At 38.2% G+C, this 17330-nt stretch overlaps 1 protein-coding gene across 1 annotated transcript in view; it reads right to left on the bottom strand.

Moving 5' to 3' along the window:
* LOC127012599 (dynein axonemal heavy chain 5-like) overlaps window positions 1-17330 on the bottom strand; it is a 172072-nt gene that overhangs the window by 43801 nt on the left and 110941 nt on the right. The window contains 7 exon segments of the mRNA XM_050890811.1: window positions 1753-2024; window positions 3160-3538; window positions 3964-4134; window positions 7408-7590; window positions 7858-8013; window positions 11012-11206; window positions 15408-15584. Of these exon segments, the coding sequence (XP_050746768.1) occupies window positions 1753-2024; window positions 3160-3538; window positions 3964-4134; window positions 7408-7590; window positions 7858-8013; window positions 11012-11206; window positions 15408-15584 (1533 nt within the window).

Genomic DNA, 17330 nt, shown 5'->3' with positions numbered 1-17330 from the left:
AAATTTTGTAACACTTGGGGAAACACAGTAGGGAAAGAAGAGATAAAGAAGATAATAACAAAAAGGATCTCCTCTTTCCTCAAAAATTAAAATAATTACAGTTTTTGAAACCACCGTTCAGAGACGTTCTTCCTCAAAGATGGTTGTGCAAGATAATAAGAGTGTTGATAAATGAGCAGTAGCAGCTTTATTATTTTGTTCTGTTTAAATTGTGGCAGATGGAGCTCCCATACTTCTCTCTTATTTACCAGCTGAAGAGAAGAAAAGGAAGAAGGATGGAGAGGGTCTTGTTGAAAAAGAGGTCCGTGAAAAAATGGTGTCCCCTTGTGCTGGTTTTGGCTGGGACAGAGTTAATTTTCTTCATAGTAGCTAGTATGGGCTATGTTTTGGATTTGTGCTGGAAACAGTGTTGATAATACAGGGATGTTTTCGTTATTGCTGAGCAGTGCTTAAACAGAGTCAAGGCCTTTTCTGCTTCTCACACCACCCCACCAGCGAGGAGCTGGGTGTGCACAAGAAGTTGGGAGGGACACAGCTGGGACAGCTGACCCCAACTGACCAAAGGGATGTTCCATACCATATGGAGTCAGGCTCAGCATATAAAGCTGGGGGAAGAAGAAGGAAGGGGGGGACATTTGGAGTGATGGCGTTCGTCTTCCCAAGTAACCATTACGTGTGATGGAGCCCTGCTTTCCTGGAGATGGCTGAACACCTGCCTGCCGATGGGAAGTAGTGAATTAATTCCTCGTTTTGTTTTGCTTGCATGCCCCTTTTGCTTCCCCTATTAAACTGTCTTTATCTCAACCCACGAGTTTCCTCACTTTTATTTTTCTGATTCTCTCCCCCATCCCACCTCGGGGGAGTGAGCAAGCAGCTGTGTGGTGCTAGTTGCCAGCTGGGATTAAACCACGACAGTCCTTTTTGGTGCCCAATGTAGGGCTCAAAGGGTTCAAGATAATGACAGATTTGATTGGAATGTGCTAGATCAAATTTATAGCTGTTATTGCTGTTTAGCTATTAATTGGCAAGCCGCTCTGTGGTGCTTAGTTGCCAGCTGGGGTTAAACCACAACACCCTTAAACACAACACAGATGCTATCACAACACGTAACATGTAAAGTTGAGATATGCAGGAAATCAGAAGTACTACTTTCCAGTGTAGCTAAAGACAAAAAAAGTGAAAAGAGGATACTTATAGGCTCATATACCTCTTTTAGACCTACCTAGAGAAGAAAAATCCAAATATCACGGAGTGTGGAGAAACTGCTAGTCTACTGCAGTTTCTTTTACAATATCTGCCATGAGACAGTCTTAATTATTACTTCCTCAGCATGGAGGGTAAGTAAACAGTTTATCTGTTATTTTAGTGCACCTGTCATCAAAGTGAACTGTTCTCTTTCCACTTCTTCTGTGAAAAAATAGGGATGTATCTTCTGATTCACCAGAAGAATGCAACTGCTTTACAAGTTTCATGACTCCATTTTAGAAGTGCCACACAAAAAGAATGGTATTCTTACAGCTCCAACACAATTTATTTCATGTTTTGCAATGCCCTTTCTAATTCACTGAAATTAAATAAATTAATATTTCTGTCATATACATTTATTATAAGGATTTCAATATCTGATTTTCAAAATAGCTCACTCTGCAACAAATATTATGATAAAAACAAATTCAGAGAACATAAGTCTGGAACTAGCAGTTCTACAGAAGATGCCACATGGCATAACCATTGTATGAAAGCGTATCTTACTTGGGCAACGGTATGATCAGGGCACCAGCTACGGACAAGGAGCAGTTTACGGAATTGATCCAGTAAGCTGTCATACCCATCAGGAATAACAGCTTTTTCAGGTGCTTCTTCATCAAACCAAGCTTTCCAAGACTTCTCATTCCTAACAACTTGCACCAGAAGTTGATTAAAAGGGTACAAGCTAGATAACTGCACAAGATTGAGCCATGTCATGTCAAGGATCCACTTTTTTGGTTTTGGTTCCACAGAATTCAGATCCAAACTGGCACCTCCTGCAAAGTGAAAAGCATTATAGAGGAAAACAACCATTGTTAAACAGAAAAGTGACAAGTAATAAAAAATATTTATTTCTATAATTTAGGGAGTAAAAATCTTTGTAAACCAGCACATGGAGACCTAGAATTTGCATGGAAGAGTCATTTAACAAAGACAGACTGGGGAAGTGGTCTCAGTGCCTCCCGAAGCTGATATCCCAGTAATTTTTGTGCTGCTTTTTCTCCATCTGTAGAGCTGGAATAAAACTTGACTACCTAAAAGGAAACTCAAACCCAAGTCTTCAGACCAGATGTAGAAAGGACCTATGGTTAGTCCAATCTCCCTTCACCTAGATTACAGAATAAGAAAGCACATGGTGCATTCATTTCCAGGACTGTGGAACTTCAACAGCCTCTCAGCTCAACCATCACTCCAGCGTCATGCCCATTGGGACCTCCAACACAGCTGAGTGACAGCTGAACATAAATAGGTGTTTGCAAAGCAAACTGAGATATTTGGATGGCAATTACCTGACTGGATTTATCTTATCTTGGTACCTGATTGTACTTACCGTATCTTGGAGACAGTGGGGTCTACCCCCATCAAAACTTTATAAACTTTACTAAAATTTTTCTTTGTCATTGTGTCTTAGCAGTGACATGCAGTGGTGGCATAATGCAATGGAGGCTACATATAACAACGTTTTACAACATGTAACAGATTTCCACTTTTTTTATACTGACACTTAAATGTAGTACAGAGTCCTCATGCATTCACATGCCTACTCACCAGCCATCAAAAGAAATTTTGCTGTCTCCAAGCTCACAGACACAGGTATGTGGCAACTCAAAAAAGAGGCATATAGGAGAAAACTATATGGTCTTTTACAAAGTAATGGAATTTTTTTTTCTGTTTTGCAATGTAAAACAGTTAAATATCCTCATCTAAGCATTATTTTGATAATGAATAATCTATATTGCTCTTGGTTTGGAAAATTTGTCTCTTAATTCCTTCTTGGGCTACACATGCTTTCATTCACCAGTTAAAAAACATTAGATCCACTGGATACAACATATTGTTAGCGCAAGCACTGCAAAATCTGTATTTGGCAGTTCAGACATATGTAAATAGGAATACTTATAGAGAAATTACCTTTGATCAGTGTCTCAAACTCAGCGTGTGAAATTTTCTTGGCCTGCAAGTCAATCTTCAGTGCCAGAAGCAATGTAAACAGGAATCTGTGATTTTCATACAGCCCTCGAACTGTATACTTGAAGACTTCATAGGTGAGATGCTCGATTACATACACTACCCTTTTTGCTGTGATCTGAGATTTCCGAGATCTTTCCACTGATAGGTCAAAAATGCCAAGGAACTGCCGTAAGGATGTTTGGTACATGACATTAACCAAGCTCATTTCCACAATTAGGAAATAAAGGATGCTACCACGACCAGCAACGGGCCGATACTCTTCACGTGCAGTATTGATTTTCACCTCTGTCTCCGCCGCTATGTTTAATTTTTCACTGACCTTAAAATTAATTGAAAAGACCATGCAGATTAAGTCACATCACTTGTGATTTATACTGCACAAGCAAAAAGAAAAGGTCTTGATTAAGATCACAATGGCATTTTTAGGCAAGTTTTGCTTCCCTCTGTCAGTATTTCAACACAGACATTGTGTCTTCATGTGTTCAAACACCAAGTACAATGGGATTTGATTCAAACTTACACCTGCAAAGTATGCCTGGAATATAAAGTAGTATCCAGGTAACAGTTTAATTTTGCAACATTTTATGAAGAAAAAATGATAGTGTTTCTACTATTTATTTGTTAAGAAGTCAGATGTTATACAGTGGCTCTGAATGGAAAAAACAAAACCAGAAAAAAAATCTGTCTACAAATAATCTTTAAATTACAGTTACAAAATGTATCTGCAATGCATTCAAAATTCACCTCTTCTGCTGTTGTTTTAGTGATTCTTAGGACTTCTATCAGAGACTCATCTTCAACCAAAGAGCCCTCCGTACTGGTTAGATGGAAGAGTAGATTATCTTCAAGCTCCTGCATTTTCCTTTTGTTAGATGTCACTTCTTCCATCAGTTTGACTCTTTCTGCCTCCAGTTCCTGTATTCAGAAATTTTCCTTAGAATATTTAAGATTAATTCAAAGAAAGATTCCTTATAATGACACAGAAAACATGTGATTTCATGCATGGCAGATTGGGGGCTTTGCTGCTTTTTCTATAAAATACAGAAATATTATATACTAAAGTAATTTATACGTGTACTGCATTTATTTGATTAATGTAGCATACTGAGGAGCGAAAACACATCAGAATTACCAGGAAAAGCTTCCTCATATTAAGATGCACAAAGCACTAAAACTAGTTTCCAATGGGAAGTGATAAAAGCCACATTACATTAAGTATGTAAAATTAAATCAAAGGACTGAAAGATGCATTGTATGAATGGATTTTACATTGTTAGGGAAGTTGACCTTTTCAATTTCTAACTTCTATGATTCTGTGACTTTGCAAGATACACTTCTCTACTGCTTATAAAATAGGAAATGTTACAATTATTATCTATGTCACATGGAATTTTTATGCTATTACTACAAGACAGACAATGGCAAGGGAACAATGACAGACAAGTCAACACAATGCCAAGTGAAATGAGGCATCTATACTGCACAGTCCAACACAGCTCAGGGATGCCCTTGCTGCCTGCCTTTATTTAATCAATCCAGTCAACCTTCCTGTAAGAAAGGGTAGCTAATAATACCAGTCTACCTACACCTATGGCTTCAGTTTATTTTCATTCTTGTCAACATGCCAAGTCAGAGAAAAAGGAGATGTACAGAGTTACACAGTACAGGAGAGGCTCTCCTGTATTTCAAAGAAGTGACAAATTTCTTTACTCTCACAAACTTCTTATTTGGAAACCTGTTTGTAATATATTCTAGGGCTATAGAATGTAGCTCTGTGGAAGCTACAAATAACTGCATCCTAAAAGAGGAGAATGACTTAAGCATCAGTCATTCAGCTTCAGATTTTCTGCATGTTCTCTTCTTTCTTTATCATTAATGCAAAAAATATTAGAATTACACAAAAGGAGTAGTTCTACAGAACACTCAAACATGCTGAAGTACATGCTTAAATTCTACTTAAGGACGTGCTTAGTTTAAGAACAGGCACCTCACCCATTCTATTCAGAAGCTTGTAAAGAGTATCTTTCAGAAAATTAGCAAATATACCAGATGCCAGGCTTTTGTTTGCAAGAGGATTTCATGATCACATTTATAACATAAAAAATAGCTGTTCTGAACACAAATAGTGGCAGCAACTTCATTATCAAAGTACAAAAAGATGCTGATAACAAATTTTTTTCATATGGTTACAGGAGCAACCTTTAAAGCTGAGAAGAATAAACACTTCTTTGATCATATATTTCATTGATCGCTACAGCAATCTTTAAGAATGTCTTGGTTCCTTTAATCTATTACTTCAGCTCAGTGATCACAAACTTGTCTTCTTGTTTGTAACAGAAAACCTGTTCTTCAGATTCTCTGTTCATGCTCTGTCTTTTCTTTGAACCAAATTTATCCAAGCTCCGTTGGCTCTGGCTATCTACACCAGGACATTCATCTCTTATTGAGACAGAAGAGACAGAACAACCATGATTTCTTCATATCTGCTAAAGGGAAGAAGTTTAATAAATGTTGATCACCTGCAACCATGTCCCTGTGCAGCAAGTAGTGCTGATACTAACCAGCTACCCTTGCAGCACTCTTCAGCTGATACACAGCACTGGATGAATATTTTTCAGTGAGTATATTTTTGCCCCAAAATGCAGTCTAGGTGTTGCTACACACATTTAATATGAATTCTCTAACGGTTTTGTCCAGGCAAAAAAATACAGAGCGAGGGTATCTGTGTGTGGGGAGATGAGTATGTACCTCTTTTTATTTGATAGTTTAAAAGTAGAAGCTTATATGTAGGTCATGAGAAACCAATTTCACTTCTATCTTGATTTAAACCTCTGTCTCCCATCTGAGGTAAGTTACTCAATCCCAGCCACTCCTGCTGATGCTGTTCAATTTTGCTTACATAAACATACATCTACTGGAGTAAAGATTAAAAGTTTTGCATCCCTAGCATTTGTCCCACCCTGCTAGTGGATAGCTTTTCCTCAGTACCTGCTGTTGTATTTTTCATTGAACAATTCACAGGAAGTTTGGGCATAACAATGACTTTTCTAGCCTCTGGTTGTGACTGTCAGACTGAAGGAAGGGCACTTAGATTCCAGTCCTTACTTCCGCAAATGCTTGTTTGAGCAAAGTGGAAAGGTATTGGCCAGAGAAAGTGACAGCACCACTAAAGCACAGTGGTTTAGAACATGCTTTGGGAAGTCGAAGAAGGAGGAATGAATTCCCTTAGGTGGGGAACTGCTCTCACATGAGCAAGCCTACCTGAGTTACTTATTCAAAGCAGCAGCTCTGCTAATCCAAACCTTAATCTTTGTTACTTTTCTCACAAAGACACAATTATGAAATGTTCAATTTGAAATAAATAAGTCATTCAATGTGATGTGAAAAACAACTTCCGTGCTTTCACTTTAATGAGAAAGGAAACAAATATTTCATTTTAGTGTAATTAGACCATAGCATTCATGTATTTATTGGTATGACTGCCACAGTAAAAACCCCACATTTGTCCCCAGTGCCTATGATGAATTGACTTCTAAGTTTTTGGATAACCAGGCTGCTAAATTAGATCACATAAAAAGAAACAGGAACGATCTAGGAATTAAATTATTTTGGAGGTTATCTCAGATTTGGTACTATGAAATAAAACTCCTGAAAAACACCTGAGAGGATTTTCTTCCTTATATTTGCTTCCATAAAATCAGTGGAAATTTATTAAGGGCAGAGTCAAGTCAGTGTTCAGGGCTCCTTAAAAATCTCATATCTCCTTGCACACTAGAGCCTGGCTGGCAAAAGTAGTTCAAGTTCATAAGCATTTTTTCATGTAATTCAAATTAAGTTTAAAAAAGAATTCAGAAATAAAAGAGGTTTCTGACTGAACAAGGAGCCTCTGCTATATATGAAGGAATAAAGATGCTTTATGTATGTCATGTATATGCCTGTGATGTATTTTTAATGAATAATTTTCTTTCTTCTCTTTCCAAGGTCAGATCTTAAAATAAATGTTTAGGTCCCTCCATTCAATTAAAAACCAGCTCCACATTGTCTTTCAGCAAATGCACAATCCCTTAAACTTTCATTCACATTTTTGTTCTTGCATTTAATTTCACCCAAGATATAGAATATATCCACTCATGGTGCAGATACTGAACAAGCCTTCCCTCTATGCAAATAGTGCAAACTACTAGATACCTGTTTTTCTGTGAGGATGACACGGCCAAGGAGCTGATCCTCCAGCCCTTTCATAGTAACAGTAAAGTCAATGACTGTTGTTCTTGCACTAATTTCTGGAGTATAGGCAGGATTAGCCAATTTTGTTGTCATATACAGGGTAAACCCCTTCATCAGATCTACCTCCTTGTCACCTACTTTCACCTGAAAATAAAACATATTACTCAATTTTCAAAAGCTGAATTCAGAAAAAGTTATTTTATCCAGTGAAAAACAGATGAACTCTTTTTTTACACTTTCATTTACACTTTTTAAACTTTCTGCTTAAAGGGTAAAAAAACCCCAACCCCATGAGTTCACTGCTCATCTTTCTAAGTGTTGCAAAGGTGTGAATCTTGGCAGTATCCACACTACCAGATACCCAGCATCTGTCCTACTGGTTTTTACTTTCGTGTTCACAATTCATCTTACTTTGTGTGCTGAACCAGATTTTATGAAATTTTTTTCCAAGATGTTATCAAGAGCAGGATCAAGTTCCTCTCCAACATCTTCTATTAACAAAGGTCGACCAAGGGACAGGCAGTCTTCTATATGACTTCTGAAGAACTTGTGGTTCATAGCTGTAACCTGGGAAGATTGGTTCACAATATAGTATGCATTTTCAAGCACATAGAAAACAGTATAAAATCTATTGCAGCTTTCAAAAATTATACTCATCCTGGGATATCTACACAAATGGTTACATTTTAGGGACCAACACTCACCTCTGCTGAAATGAATGGAAGTTTTGCTTTAAGCTTAACAGAAAAGGGGATCGCACTTGATGTTTTTCTTTATTTTTATCTATTTATTTACTTATCTACATATCTATCTAATCACTGTAGTATCTTAATATCTTTTAAATATTAATGGCTTTATGCTCAGAACACTAATGTGAAGCACGGAAATATTTATAGGGTTCAGACAGGGAACCACTGTTACATAGGAGGCCTGGTCTGATATCAGATGTTGAATTTCCAATTCAGTTTCCATTTCACAATATAAAGTCTTAAAATTGCTAAAAATCACATAGACTCCTTTTCATTTATTTAAATTTAATAAATTTAACATAAGCCTTTGAGATAATAATTGAATAGCCTTTCCAGGCATCTGTTAAGCCATGGTTTTGGTATGGTTTTTATACCACAAAAAAACCTAGGATAGACGCATTCAAAATAAATCCTTGTCTTGCAGGCAGTGCTCTTTGAAAAAGGTATAATTAAAATATCTAGAGGCACATTACACAGTCTTACAACAGTATATTATTTAAAAATGAATACTATGTTCCACCACTCTGCACTTTTAGCTTTGTTACAATGTAGGCATATGTGTATCCACCAAAACAGCATATTGCCTACATTTTTAGTCCAAATGAAACTGAGGGATAGTGTCTCAGTGACCAACAATATAACCCTAACAAGACCATAGCAAATTACAATATCCCAGATGTAAAGGCATAATCTAAACACTTGGGTATTTAGAGTCTTGCCATAACTCTGTTCCTCCTGGACTTGAGAGGGGGAGAACTCTGATTCTTCTAACACAGCTGACACTTGAGCCAGGATGTCTAAAAGCCCATAACTGGCTGAATTTTCATCAGGAAAGCTACCTCTGCATTTAGAGGCTGCATCTGTGTGTATTCAAAGCATTGTAAGTTTTGAGAGTACTCAGCAGCCCAGCAGTTAAGCCCTGTCAGGATTCACAAATTTCATAGGCTGGATATCCACACATACTGACCACAAGGCAAGCCTGATAGATATTTTTCTCTGGCTCATCATTCAAATGTCATCATCACTTGTAGTGTATGAATAGTGGGGAAAGAGGAAACGGTATTTTAATCTACAGTCCCTGCTTTGGTGAGTATGTGATATAAGATCCTTACGCAATTACTGGACCAGAGAATGGAACCTGTGTGTTCGCAGTCCCCTTCCGCAGGCTGCACGCCGGCACACGGCGAGAGCAGCCACCTGGAGGGCGGGCAATACAGACTCAGTGCCACTTAAGGGAGGGAACTGAAGTTGCAGCTTGGAGGACACTTTAAAATTATTGGGGAAAAGGCTACAGCATGGCAGAAAGAGTCACTGTAGGTCCCTAACTGAAGGAGATTCACTGTTGCCACTCCTGAGCTCAGCTTGGCAGCTCTCTGAAATCCTGAGCAGGAGATGCAAGTCTCAAAGAGGGTAGAATATGAGATACATCCTTCTCTCTATTGTTTCCTGTTGGTTACTCACACTAGTGTTTCTTGATCCAATTTGGGGGGGCCAAATAAAACGTCTGATGTAATTTAGAGGAAGCCATGTTATCTACTGTAAGACAGTAGATTTCACACATTCACAAAATGCCTAAATTCTGTGAATACAACTCATACGTTTTAGGAGAGTTTTTCATCCTATTTTTAATAAAGGCATCCATTTTTCCGAGATCTTTGAATGTTGTATATTATTTTTCTGTCTCTTCTTAGTCAACACTTCCCATTTCTAGCTGTGTTTCTACACCATTTTTTGAGCACATTCAATTTACCAGAAACTGGATTTGGTGTGGGATTGAATGTTGGGCCTTTCTTAACAGTGCTAGGAAATACAGATCTAGGTCAAGCTCCAGAAGGTGAAGGATTTAGCTAATGACATCACCATGATGTCATCAGCTTTCTGGATGTCACCATCCTTACCTTCCTTCTCAGTTTCTTTTTCTTATCCATCACTCTCATTTTGAGTGAAGATAGTATACCATGGTATTCATGTGATAATCTACAGTTGTAGGATAGACTTGATTTATTAACAACTAACTCTTCAGTATCATACTTGATCTGGCCTGAAAACATATCATGTGTTTAGATCTTTATCATAACCCATCTTATCCTTATTGGTATAACAAAGCGTGGAGGGTAGGCTGATTAGAAGGGGAAAAAAAAGGAAGTTTTGAATGAAGTAGAAGACCTAGATCCCAGACAGGATGCACTGCTAGATAAAAAGTGAGAAGGGTGGATAAATTAAGCAATAAATATTTTATCACATGCATTTAATCATCAAGATGCAGCCTAAATTTGGGCTTTGTGTTTGATATGCCTCAAAGATGACTAGATTTCCATTCTACCTCAGGCCATCATTCTTTTTCCAATTCCTCCCTTTTTCTTTTCCCTATTTTCTTCTTAAAATACTTACCCTAAAATGTTACTGCCATGCAGCACCAACTGCCTGATCCCGTCTGGTCTTAATTTTGCAAGTCATTTACTTGCCTCTATGTTTCTCTTTCTCTATGACAAGTAATTAAAAGATGCATCATAAAAATACATATGGCATAAAATATAATTCCAATTTGCTCTTGAAACTGTCTTTGGCATAACATATAATTCCAATTTGCTCTTGAAACTGTCTTTCCGGGATATGACAAAGCAGTACAAGCTATTTCACCTTGATACAGATAGGTCACAGATTTTGCATCAGTCTCGTTTTACTTTCTGCCTAACTGTATAGACATCAGATTTAAATTACACATGGCCAAAGTATGATGACAGAAAAAATAGTTTGCATTGCTAACTATGATGTGAAATAACACACACATAAAAAATATTAAATTAACTATTTACCTGGAGTCCATTATTCTTTTCCTTATTTTTAATCCAGATCTTTCCTTGACCTTGCGGATCAATCAGCAAAGGATATCTAGATGCTTTGGTGACAATGATGCCATTCTGAATTGAAAGGTCATCATTCGGAAGACCCTGGAGGTTCCATTCACCCACTGTAGCATTGTCAACAAGCATACCAGTAAGGTTCAGGTCCTAATAGAGAATATATAATTACAAAATTTGTACAAGTTAGAGGAGTTATACTAAAATGTCTGATGGAAGGTTTTTCTTCTTATTCTGATCATAATGCATGATAGAATGTATTTGGTAGTTATTGTTTATTGTTTCCTTTCTTTAAAGTTCAGTGCCTAAATCACTGAAGTTGGGCAATAATGAAAGGGAATTCTGTTGAGTCTTTGATGTCCATCAAAGAGTGTCAGAGAAACTCTGAAGCCAGTTCAATATCTAATGACAAGCTGATTTTGGTATTGGCAAACTCTCTTCTTGCTAGCTCAAGAGGAAGGGTCGTCTTGGTCACAAGAGCTTCCCCCTGCTGTAAAGTTGTAAAGTGCCCTCCAAGTATGTATATGAATACAGGATGGCTTGTGGGAGACTCAGAGAAGAAAGAGGAGATATGTTATGGATCAATAACCATGAACTATCATGGAAAGTTATTGTTGCTATGGTCAGAACTCTTCCCAGTTCATATATTCTCCTGAAGTTTGATTTGCACACGTCGACTAATGTGCTTTATTTTATTCACTATGAACAGCGACTGGCCACTCAAAAACGTGTATGTGAAGAAAACAGTGCTTAAAATCACAAACCAAATTAGAAAAGTAGCTTAATAATGACGTGAGTTTGAAATTAATAAAATTGAAGGGGTTTTTTTATTTGCTCCTTACATTTTCCACTCAAGAATTCCTAATGGTAAGCTTTCTCTACAAACAACATGTTTAAAAAGAAAAAGCCTGCAACTCCTGCAAAAATCACATAATTCAGCATCTAAAGCCTAAAGCAAAATTTTCAAATACTGTGAGACTTGTGATACAATCATGAGAGTTAGTGATACCAGTGGTTGCAAGACTCAAAACCTTTTTTACCCCTTTGATTTTTTTACTACTCTGATTATTGAAGAATCTGAATGAAGCAACACAAACCATTCTCAGAAGACAGAGAAACTTTAAGAATCCAATTTCCATTTGTGAAAAGGACAGTAAAGCATTTAATAGCCAAAATTTTCAGCAATTGGAACCTAAAACCATATTTAGCTCCTTAAGCAGATGAGTAGGATTTAAACAGCTTTGAATTTTTTCTTACTGCAGCAGGAAGTATCAGTCACTCTGCAACTGTGAAACTTAGCTAATTTAAGTGCCTAACTACACAGATAGATAGCTAATTTTAAACAGCTCTCTTTAAATTGTTATGCCTAAATGACTCATACACCCACAGCCAGTTAGTCTGTGACAAAGTAAGGCAGATGTCAAGCCTTTTGCTTGAACTGCAAAGCTGCTTTCTTTCCCGTGGTGTGAAGTATCAAGAGAAGCCCATATGCTGGCTTTTGTGAGTACTTAATTCACTGGAAAAAATTAAAACTCTCTTCCATACACTATCATTGAAATCGTAATTCTATCTTTAATGGCAACTATGTAAACAGAATGGTAATTCTGGTTTGAAACTTGTTAATTATGGCATTCTGTGTCTAACCTGTCCATATGGAGAAAAAAAAAAAGCAACATAGAAACAATCAAAAAGTATTCCTCAAATTTTGAAGGATGCAGCTGAGTAGTAATGTGGTCAGAACATCTTCATAGCAGCAGAATTTTAGTTCTTTATGTCTTGCTTTCTAAGGACATTATACATCCAAGTTGGTAAGAATCTTGACAGATTCCCCAAGGTAAGTAGCTTTTAAGAACATTTTGTACACTGAATTTGAGAAAGAACCTCCCTGGGATGAATGTGTGTAGGATGACTCCCATACCACACTGGTAAAGAATCTTGCCTGAGATTGCACTGCTACTGGTACCTTATTAATAAATCCATCTTGGCCTTACATATTACTTATCATCAGGAGCTTTCAAAGCGCTTTGCTAGGCAAGTCAGAATAATTCATCTTTGTAAGTCATAGCATAAATTGGGCTGGGCTGTGAGGTTTACTCTGTCAGGTCAAGGTTAATCACTGCTACGAGAAGCATTATGCACCACCTAACATTCAAAAAAAAAAAAAAGATTCACAAGTAACTTCTATGAGATGAAGAGCATGACAAACCTCTCATGGCAAAGTTGTCTCCCTAATACAGGTTTTAAGTGTCAAACCCCCCAAGAACCTGAAAAGAAGACACAGCAGGGATACTAATCTACCTTCAACTGTTTCACAATGCTACAGCCACAGCTGTACACAGGTTGCTCGCTTGCTCCCAGCACTTCCCAGCAGCACCTGCTCTGTCAAAAGCTTTGACAGCTGAGGACAGGAGCCATTTGAGCTTAATGCCTCTGCTCCTGTACTGAGAGTAAGAGAGACTTCCTGAACTATTTCTCCAACTTCTACTGCCGGAGAAAATGTACGCAGGTATTCTCAAAACCAAGTGGAAGGCAACATGGACAGATTACTCAGAAAGACAGTTTTGATTATTATGGACTAAATTCTGCCATCAGCATGAATATGTCTTCCAGGTGCAAGGAAGAATATTAGACAGACCTCCTAAAAGTCATGGAATAGGAACAAGGCTGCTGCTGGCCACGAGCCAAGCCTATGCATCGGAACAGCTGCCAGGTCCGGCACTCCTGAGGCAGGTAGCAGTAAAAGGAAAGAACAAGACTGATGTAAAGGAACCTGCCCTGTATCATAGTCCCAGCACGCAGGTTGCTCACTTTAATAACGGTAGTATATGATGTGGCAGGGAACTGAAGCTGCATGATGAGACCCTAGCTCCGCTGCATTTTAGGCCACCTCTGCCCGCACAGACTTAGGCCAATTGAGGAGAAGCTGTAATGTCACACTCACTGAGAAAAGCCTCACTGGTGACAAATGTACACAGATTTAAGAGCTTAGACTGGAGCAAGCTAAAGTGGTGTAAACCAAGCTTTACAAAATCCAGGTTTTGTTTAACTTAATCATTTCAACAAGGCACTTCAAATTAAACTAAATTAAATGGTGTGGGTACACAGCAGAGGGTATGACAGGAGGGTATTAATTGATAATACACGGAGGTGCAGAGGTGATATTTCCTGGTTCAAAATGTGCAATGGTCCTTTCTATAATTGGGTGTAAGAGTATTTTTATGTCAATCAAGAATTAATCAAGCTACACTAAGAATAAAAGTGTGAAGCTTTAAAAAGGAAAAACTGTTTAGTTCCATTTTACAGATATTTTCTAGCAAATCTAGATTATTAAAATGTTATTACTTAAGTAATCCTAAATGAAAATAATGGAAATTTTTATTCCTAGACTAGTTTGTTGTATTCAAAATGTAATATATTAAGAACAGTAGGTTAAAGAATTTATGATGTAATATGTCAGAAATACGAAATATATGAAAAACCTGTCATTCAAATTCACCCTTTATATTCTAGATTTACAGTTCAGAGTGAAAAGTGGATATCTAGAGAGAGAGAGCAGACTTCTAGTGGCAGCACGTGAGACTGTAGGTGGTAAAAGTGGAAACAGGGTAAATCTTGCTGGGTCCCTGGGAGTTGATTGGGGCATAACTCCCACCCAACCCAGACACCACAGACCAATCTTCCCACCTCTGCGCCACCCTGTGGGCCTAACCTGGGAGGTGCTGCTTCAAAGACTCCGTGGAAAACTACAGGGGCACAGCAATACCAGATGTGGTGTAGTATTCTCAAACACAAATTCACAAATTATGCCTTGTAAGGGGTTAACTTAAAATATTGAGGGACACAGCTACAACTGGTGTTTTCTTCAATAAACATATTTTCCACTTTCAGTAAATGCTAGATGTGGCTGATTTGCTTGACTTTATGACTGAAATTATGGACACAACATGGTATTTGCAAAAAAATATCAACTATGGGGGAAAACTGAAACTACCTGATGGAAGCTCTTATGATAAGGTAAATCTATTCTAAGCTGGTGAATTTTACTTCTTTTCTGATATTATGCAATTTCCTCCCAGGGCAGCTGACCTCAGACAGCATCTCTCTCAGATTTGCCAGAGCGATGGCCTATACACCAATCTTGCAATGCATGACAGTATAAAGAGGATCTTAAAACATATTATTTTAGAAGCTCAGTTGTCAACTGTTCAGATTTTTTATTTATTAAAAATTTGATGGAATGTGACAGCCTTTATATAATCTTCCAATTATGTACTTTTCTGGAACGGAATGCTCTGCACGTTATTTCTCTGCAAGGCAAAGAGTAAGGTCAAGACAGAGTGTGAACACTTACATTACTGTATGGAATCTTGCTGTTATCCATCTCTTTTTTCCACAATTGGAGCAGCAAATTCCTGTACTCCTGATTGAAAGGTCCAGAGTAAGAGAGAAATCCAGTGGCCAGAAGAACATTCCCCACTAAATTAATAATTTGATTTTGAAAGTTTTTGCTGCTTGCTGTCCAACGAAGCTGTATGTAAAATATTATAAAGAAGTTAGATTAAACAGGCACAAAACTAACATGAAGATTTAACTTAAGAATTTATCTCTTTCTGGTAAATAATTGTTCTTTGAACCAGGACTATTTTTGGCTTTAAATCATTCTTTTCAGAAGTAGAAGTTTGCTTGGAAGAGATGGCAACCACCTGACCAAGCGGAGAAAAAGCATCTTTGCCAACAAGCTGGCCAAACAGGTGAGAAGTGCTTTAAAGGAGGAACGAAGTGGGAGGGAGAGGATGACCAACAGTCATAAGGAAGTGGAGGACTGGGTTGGCAAACAAAATGTGTGGGGTCATATAAACAGTGGGGACCTTGTAATCAATAAAATAGGGCTAATGGAGGACCACCCCAAGCATATCCACATAAACAAAGAAGTGCCTACCAGGCAGAATGATGGGGATGATAGCTTTCATACTGTTTCTGGGAAATGAGCACAGCTGGGCACCTCTCTGAAGTGCTTGTACACTAATGTGCACAGCATGGAGAACAAATGAGGAATTAGAGGTCTGCATGCGGCTGCAGACTGGGGATGATGGGGACATGGTGGGAAGGCTTCCACAACTGGAGTGCTGCAACAGGTGTATACAGGCTTGTTAGGAAGGCCAGGCTGGGAAGGTGAGAAGGGGAGTTTTCTTTCATGTGAGAGAGCAGCTGGAATGCATGCATCTGAGACTGGGATGCACAATGAGCCAGTCGAGATCTTATGTTGTGTGTGTCTGTTACAGACGTGATTAGCAAGAAGTAGATGAGGTCTTTTTCAGACAACGGGAAGAAACCTCACATTCACAGGCCCTGGTCTACATGGGGGACTTTAACCACTCTGATATCTTCTGAAGGGAAAACACAGCAAGACACAAGCAATCCAGGAGGTTTTAAGGAGTGCACTGACAAAAAATTCTTAACACAGGTAACTGAGGATCTAATGAGGGGAAGGTAGTTTGCTGAACCTCAGACTTGCAAACAAGAACTGGTCAGGGATGTAAATGTCGGGGGCAGCCTTGGCTGAGAGAATTGAGATTGTTTAGCCTCAAAAACAGACAGTGCAGGGGAAGTTTTATCAATGTGTACAAAAACCTGATGGGAGGGTGTAAAGAAGATGGTGCCAGACTCTTTTCAGTGGTACCCAGTGAAAGGACAAGGGCCAATGGGCACAAATTGAAATACAAGAAATTACAATTAAACACACAAAAAAACTTTTTCATGGTGAGAGTGGTCAAGAACTGGAATAGGTTGCCAAGAGAGGTTGTGGAGTCTCCATCTTTGGAGATATTCAAAACCCAACTGGACAATGCCCTGAGCAACCTGCTCTATTTGACCTTGCTTTGACTGGAGGGGGAGTTGGGTTAGTTGATCTCCAGAGGTCCCTTCCAATCTCAATTATTTCATGATTCTGTGATACTCTGAATATTATTTTTGAGTTTTACTTATTCCTTTCTCTCCAGATTTCTGTTCCCTTCCAATCACTCTGCATGCAATCTTGGTCAGGACCTACATGTTTTAAATTTAGAAAATACATAGTTAACCCAGTGTCAGCTTTGCCCAAGGCTCCAAGTGCCATATATAGTCTTTTAATTTTTGTCTGAATCTTCAAAAGTAGAATGGAATAACAGGTCTTACAAGACCTCATAGCACAAGGCTTCAGAAAACGCACAATAAGGCACTGTGATTTCCTATTTTGGTGTTGCTCTTAAATTTAGAAGTTCACTGAAAAATATGA

The sequence above is a fragment of the Gymnogyps californianus genome, chromosome 2 (assembly GCF_018139145.2).
Source record: "Gymnogyps californianus isolate 813 chromosome 2, ASM1813914v2, whole genome shotgun sequence".
In the NCBI taxonomy this organism is placed as follows: Eukaryota; Metazoa; Chordata; class Aves; order Accipitriformes; family Cathartidae; genus Gymnogyps; species Gymnogyps californianus.
Note: the sequence above shows the minus strand (reverse complement) of the source record. Positions and strands in the feature narration are given on the sequence as shown.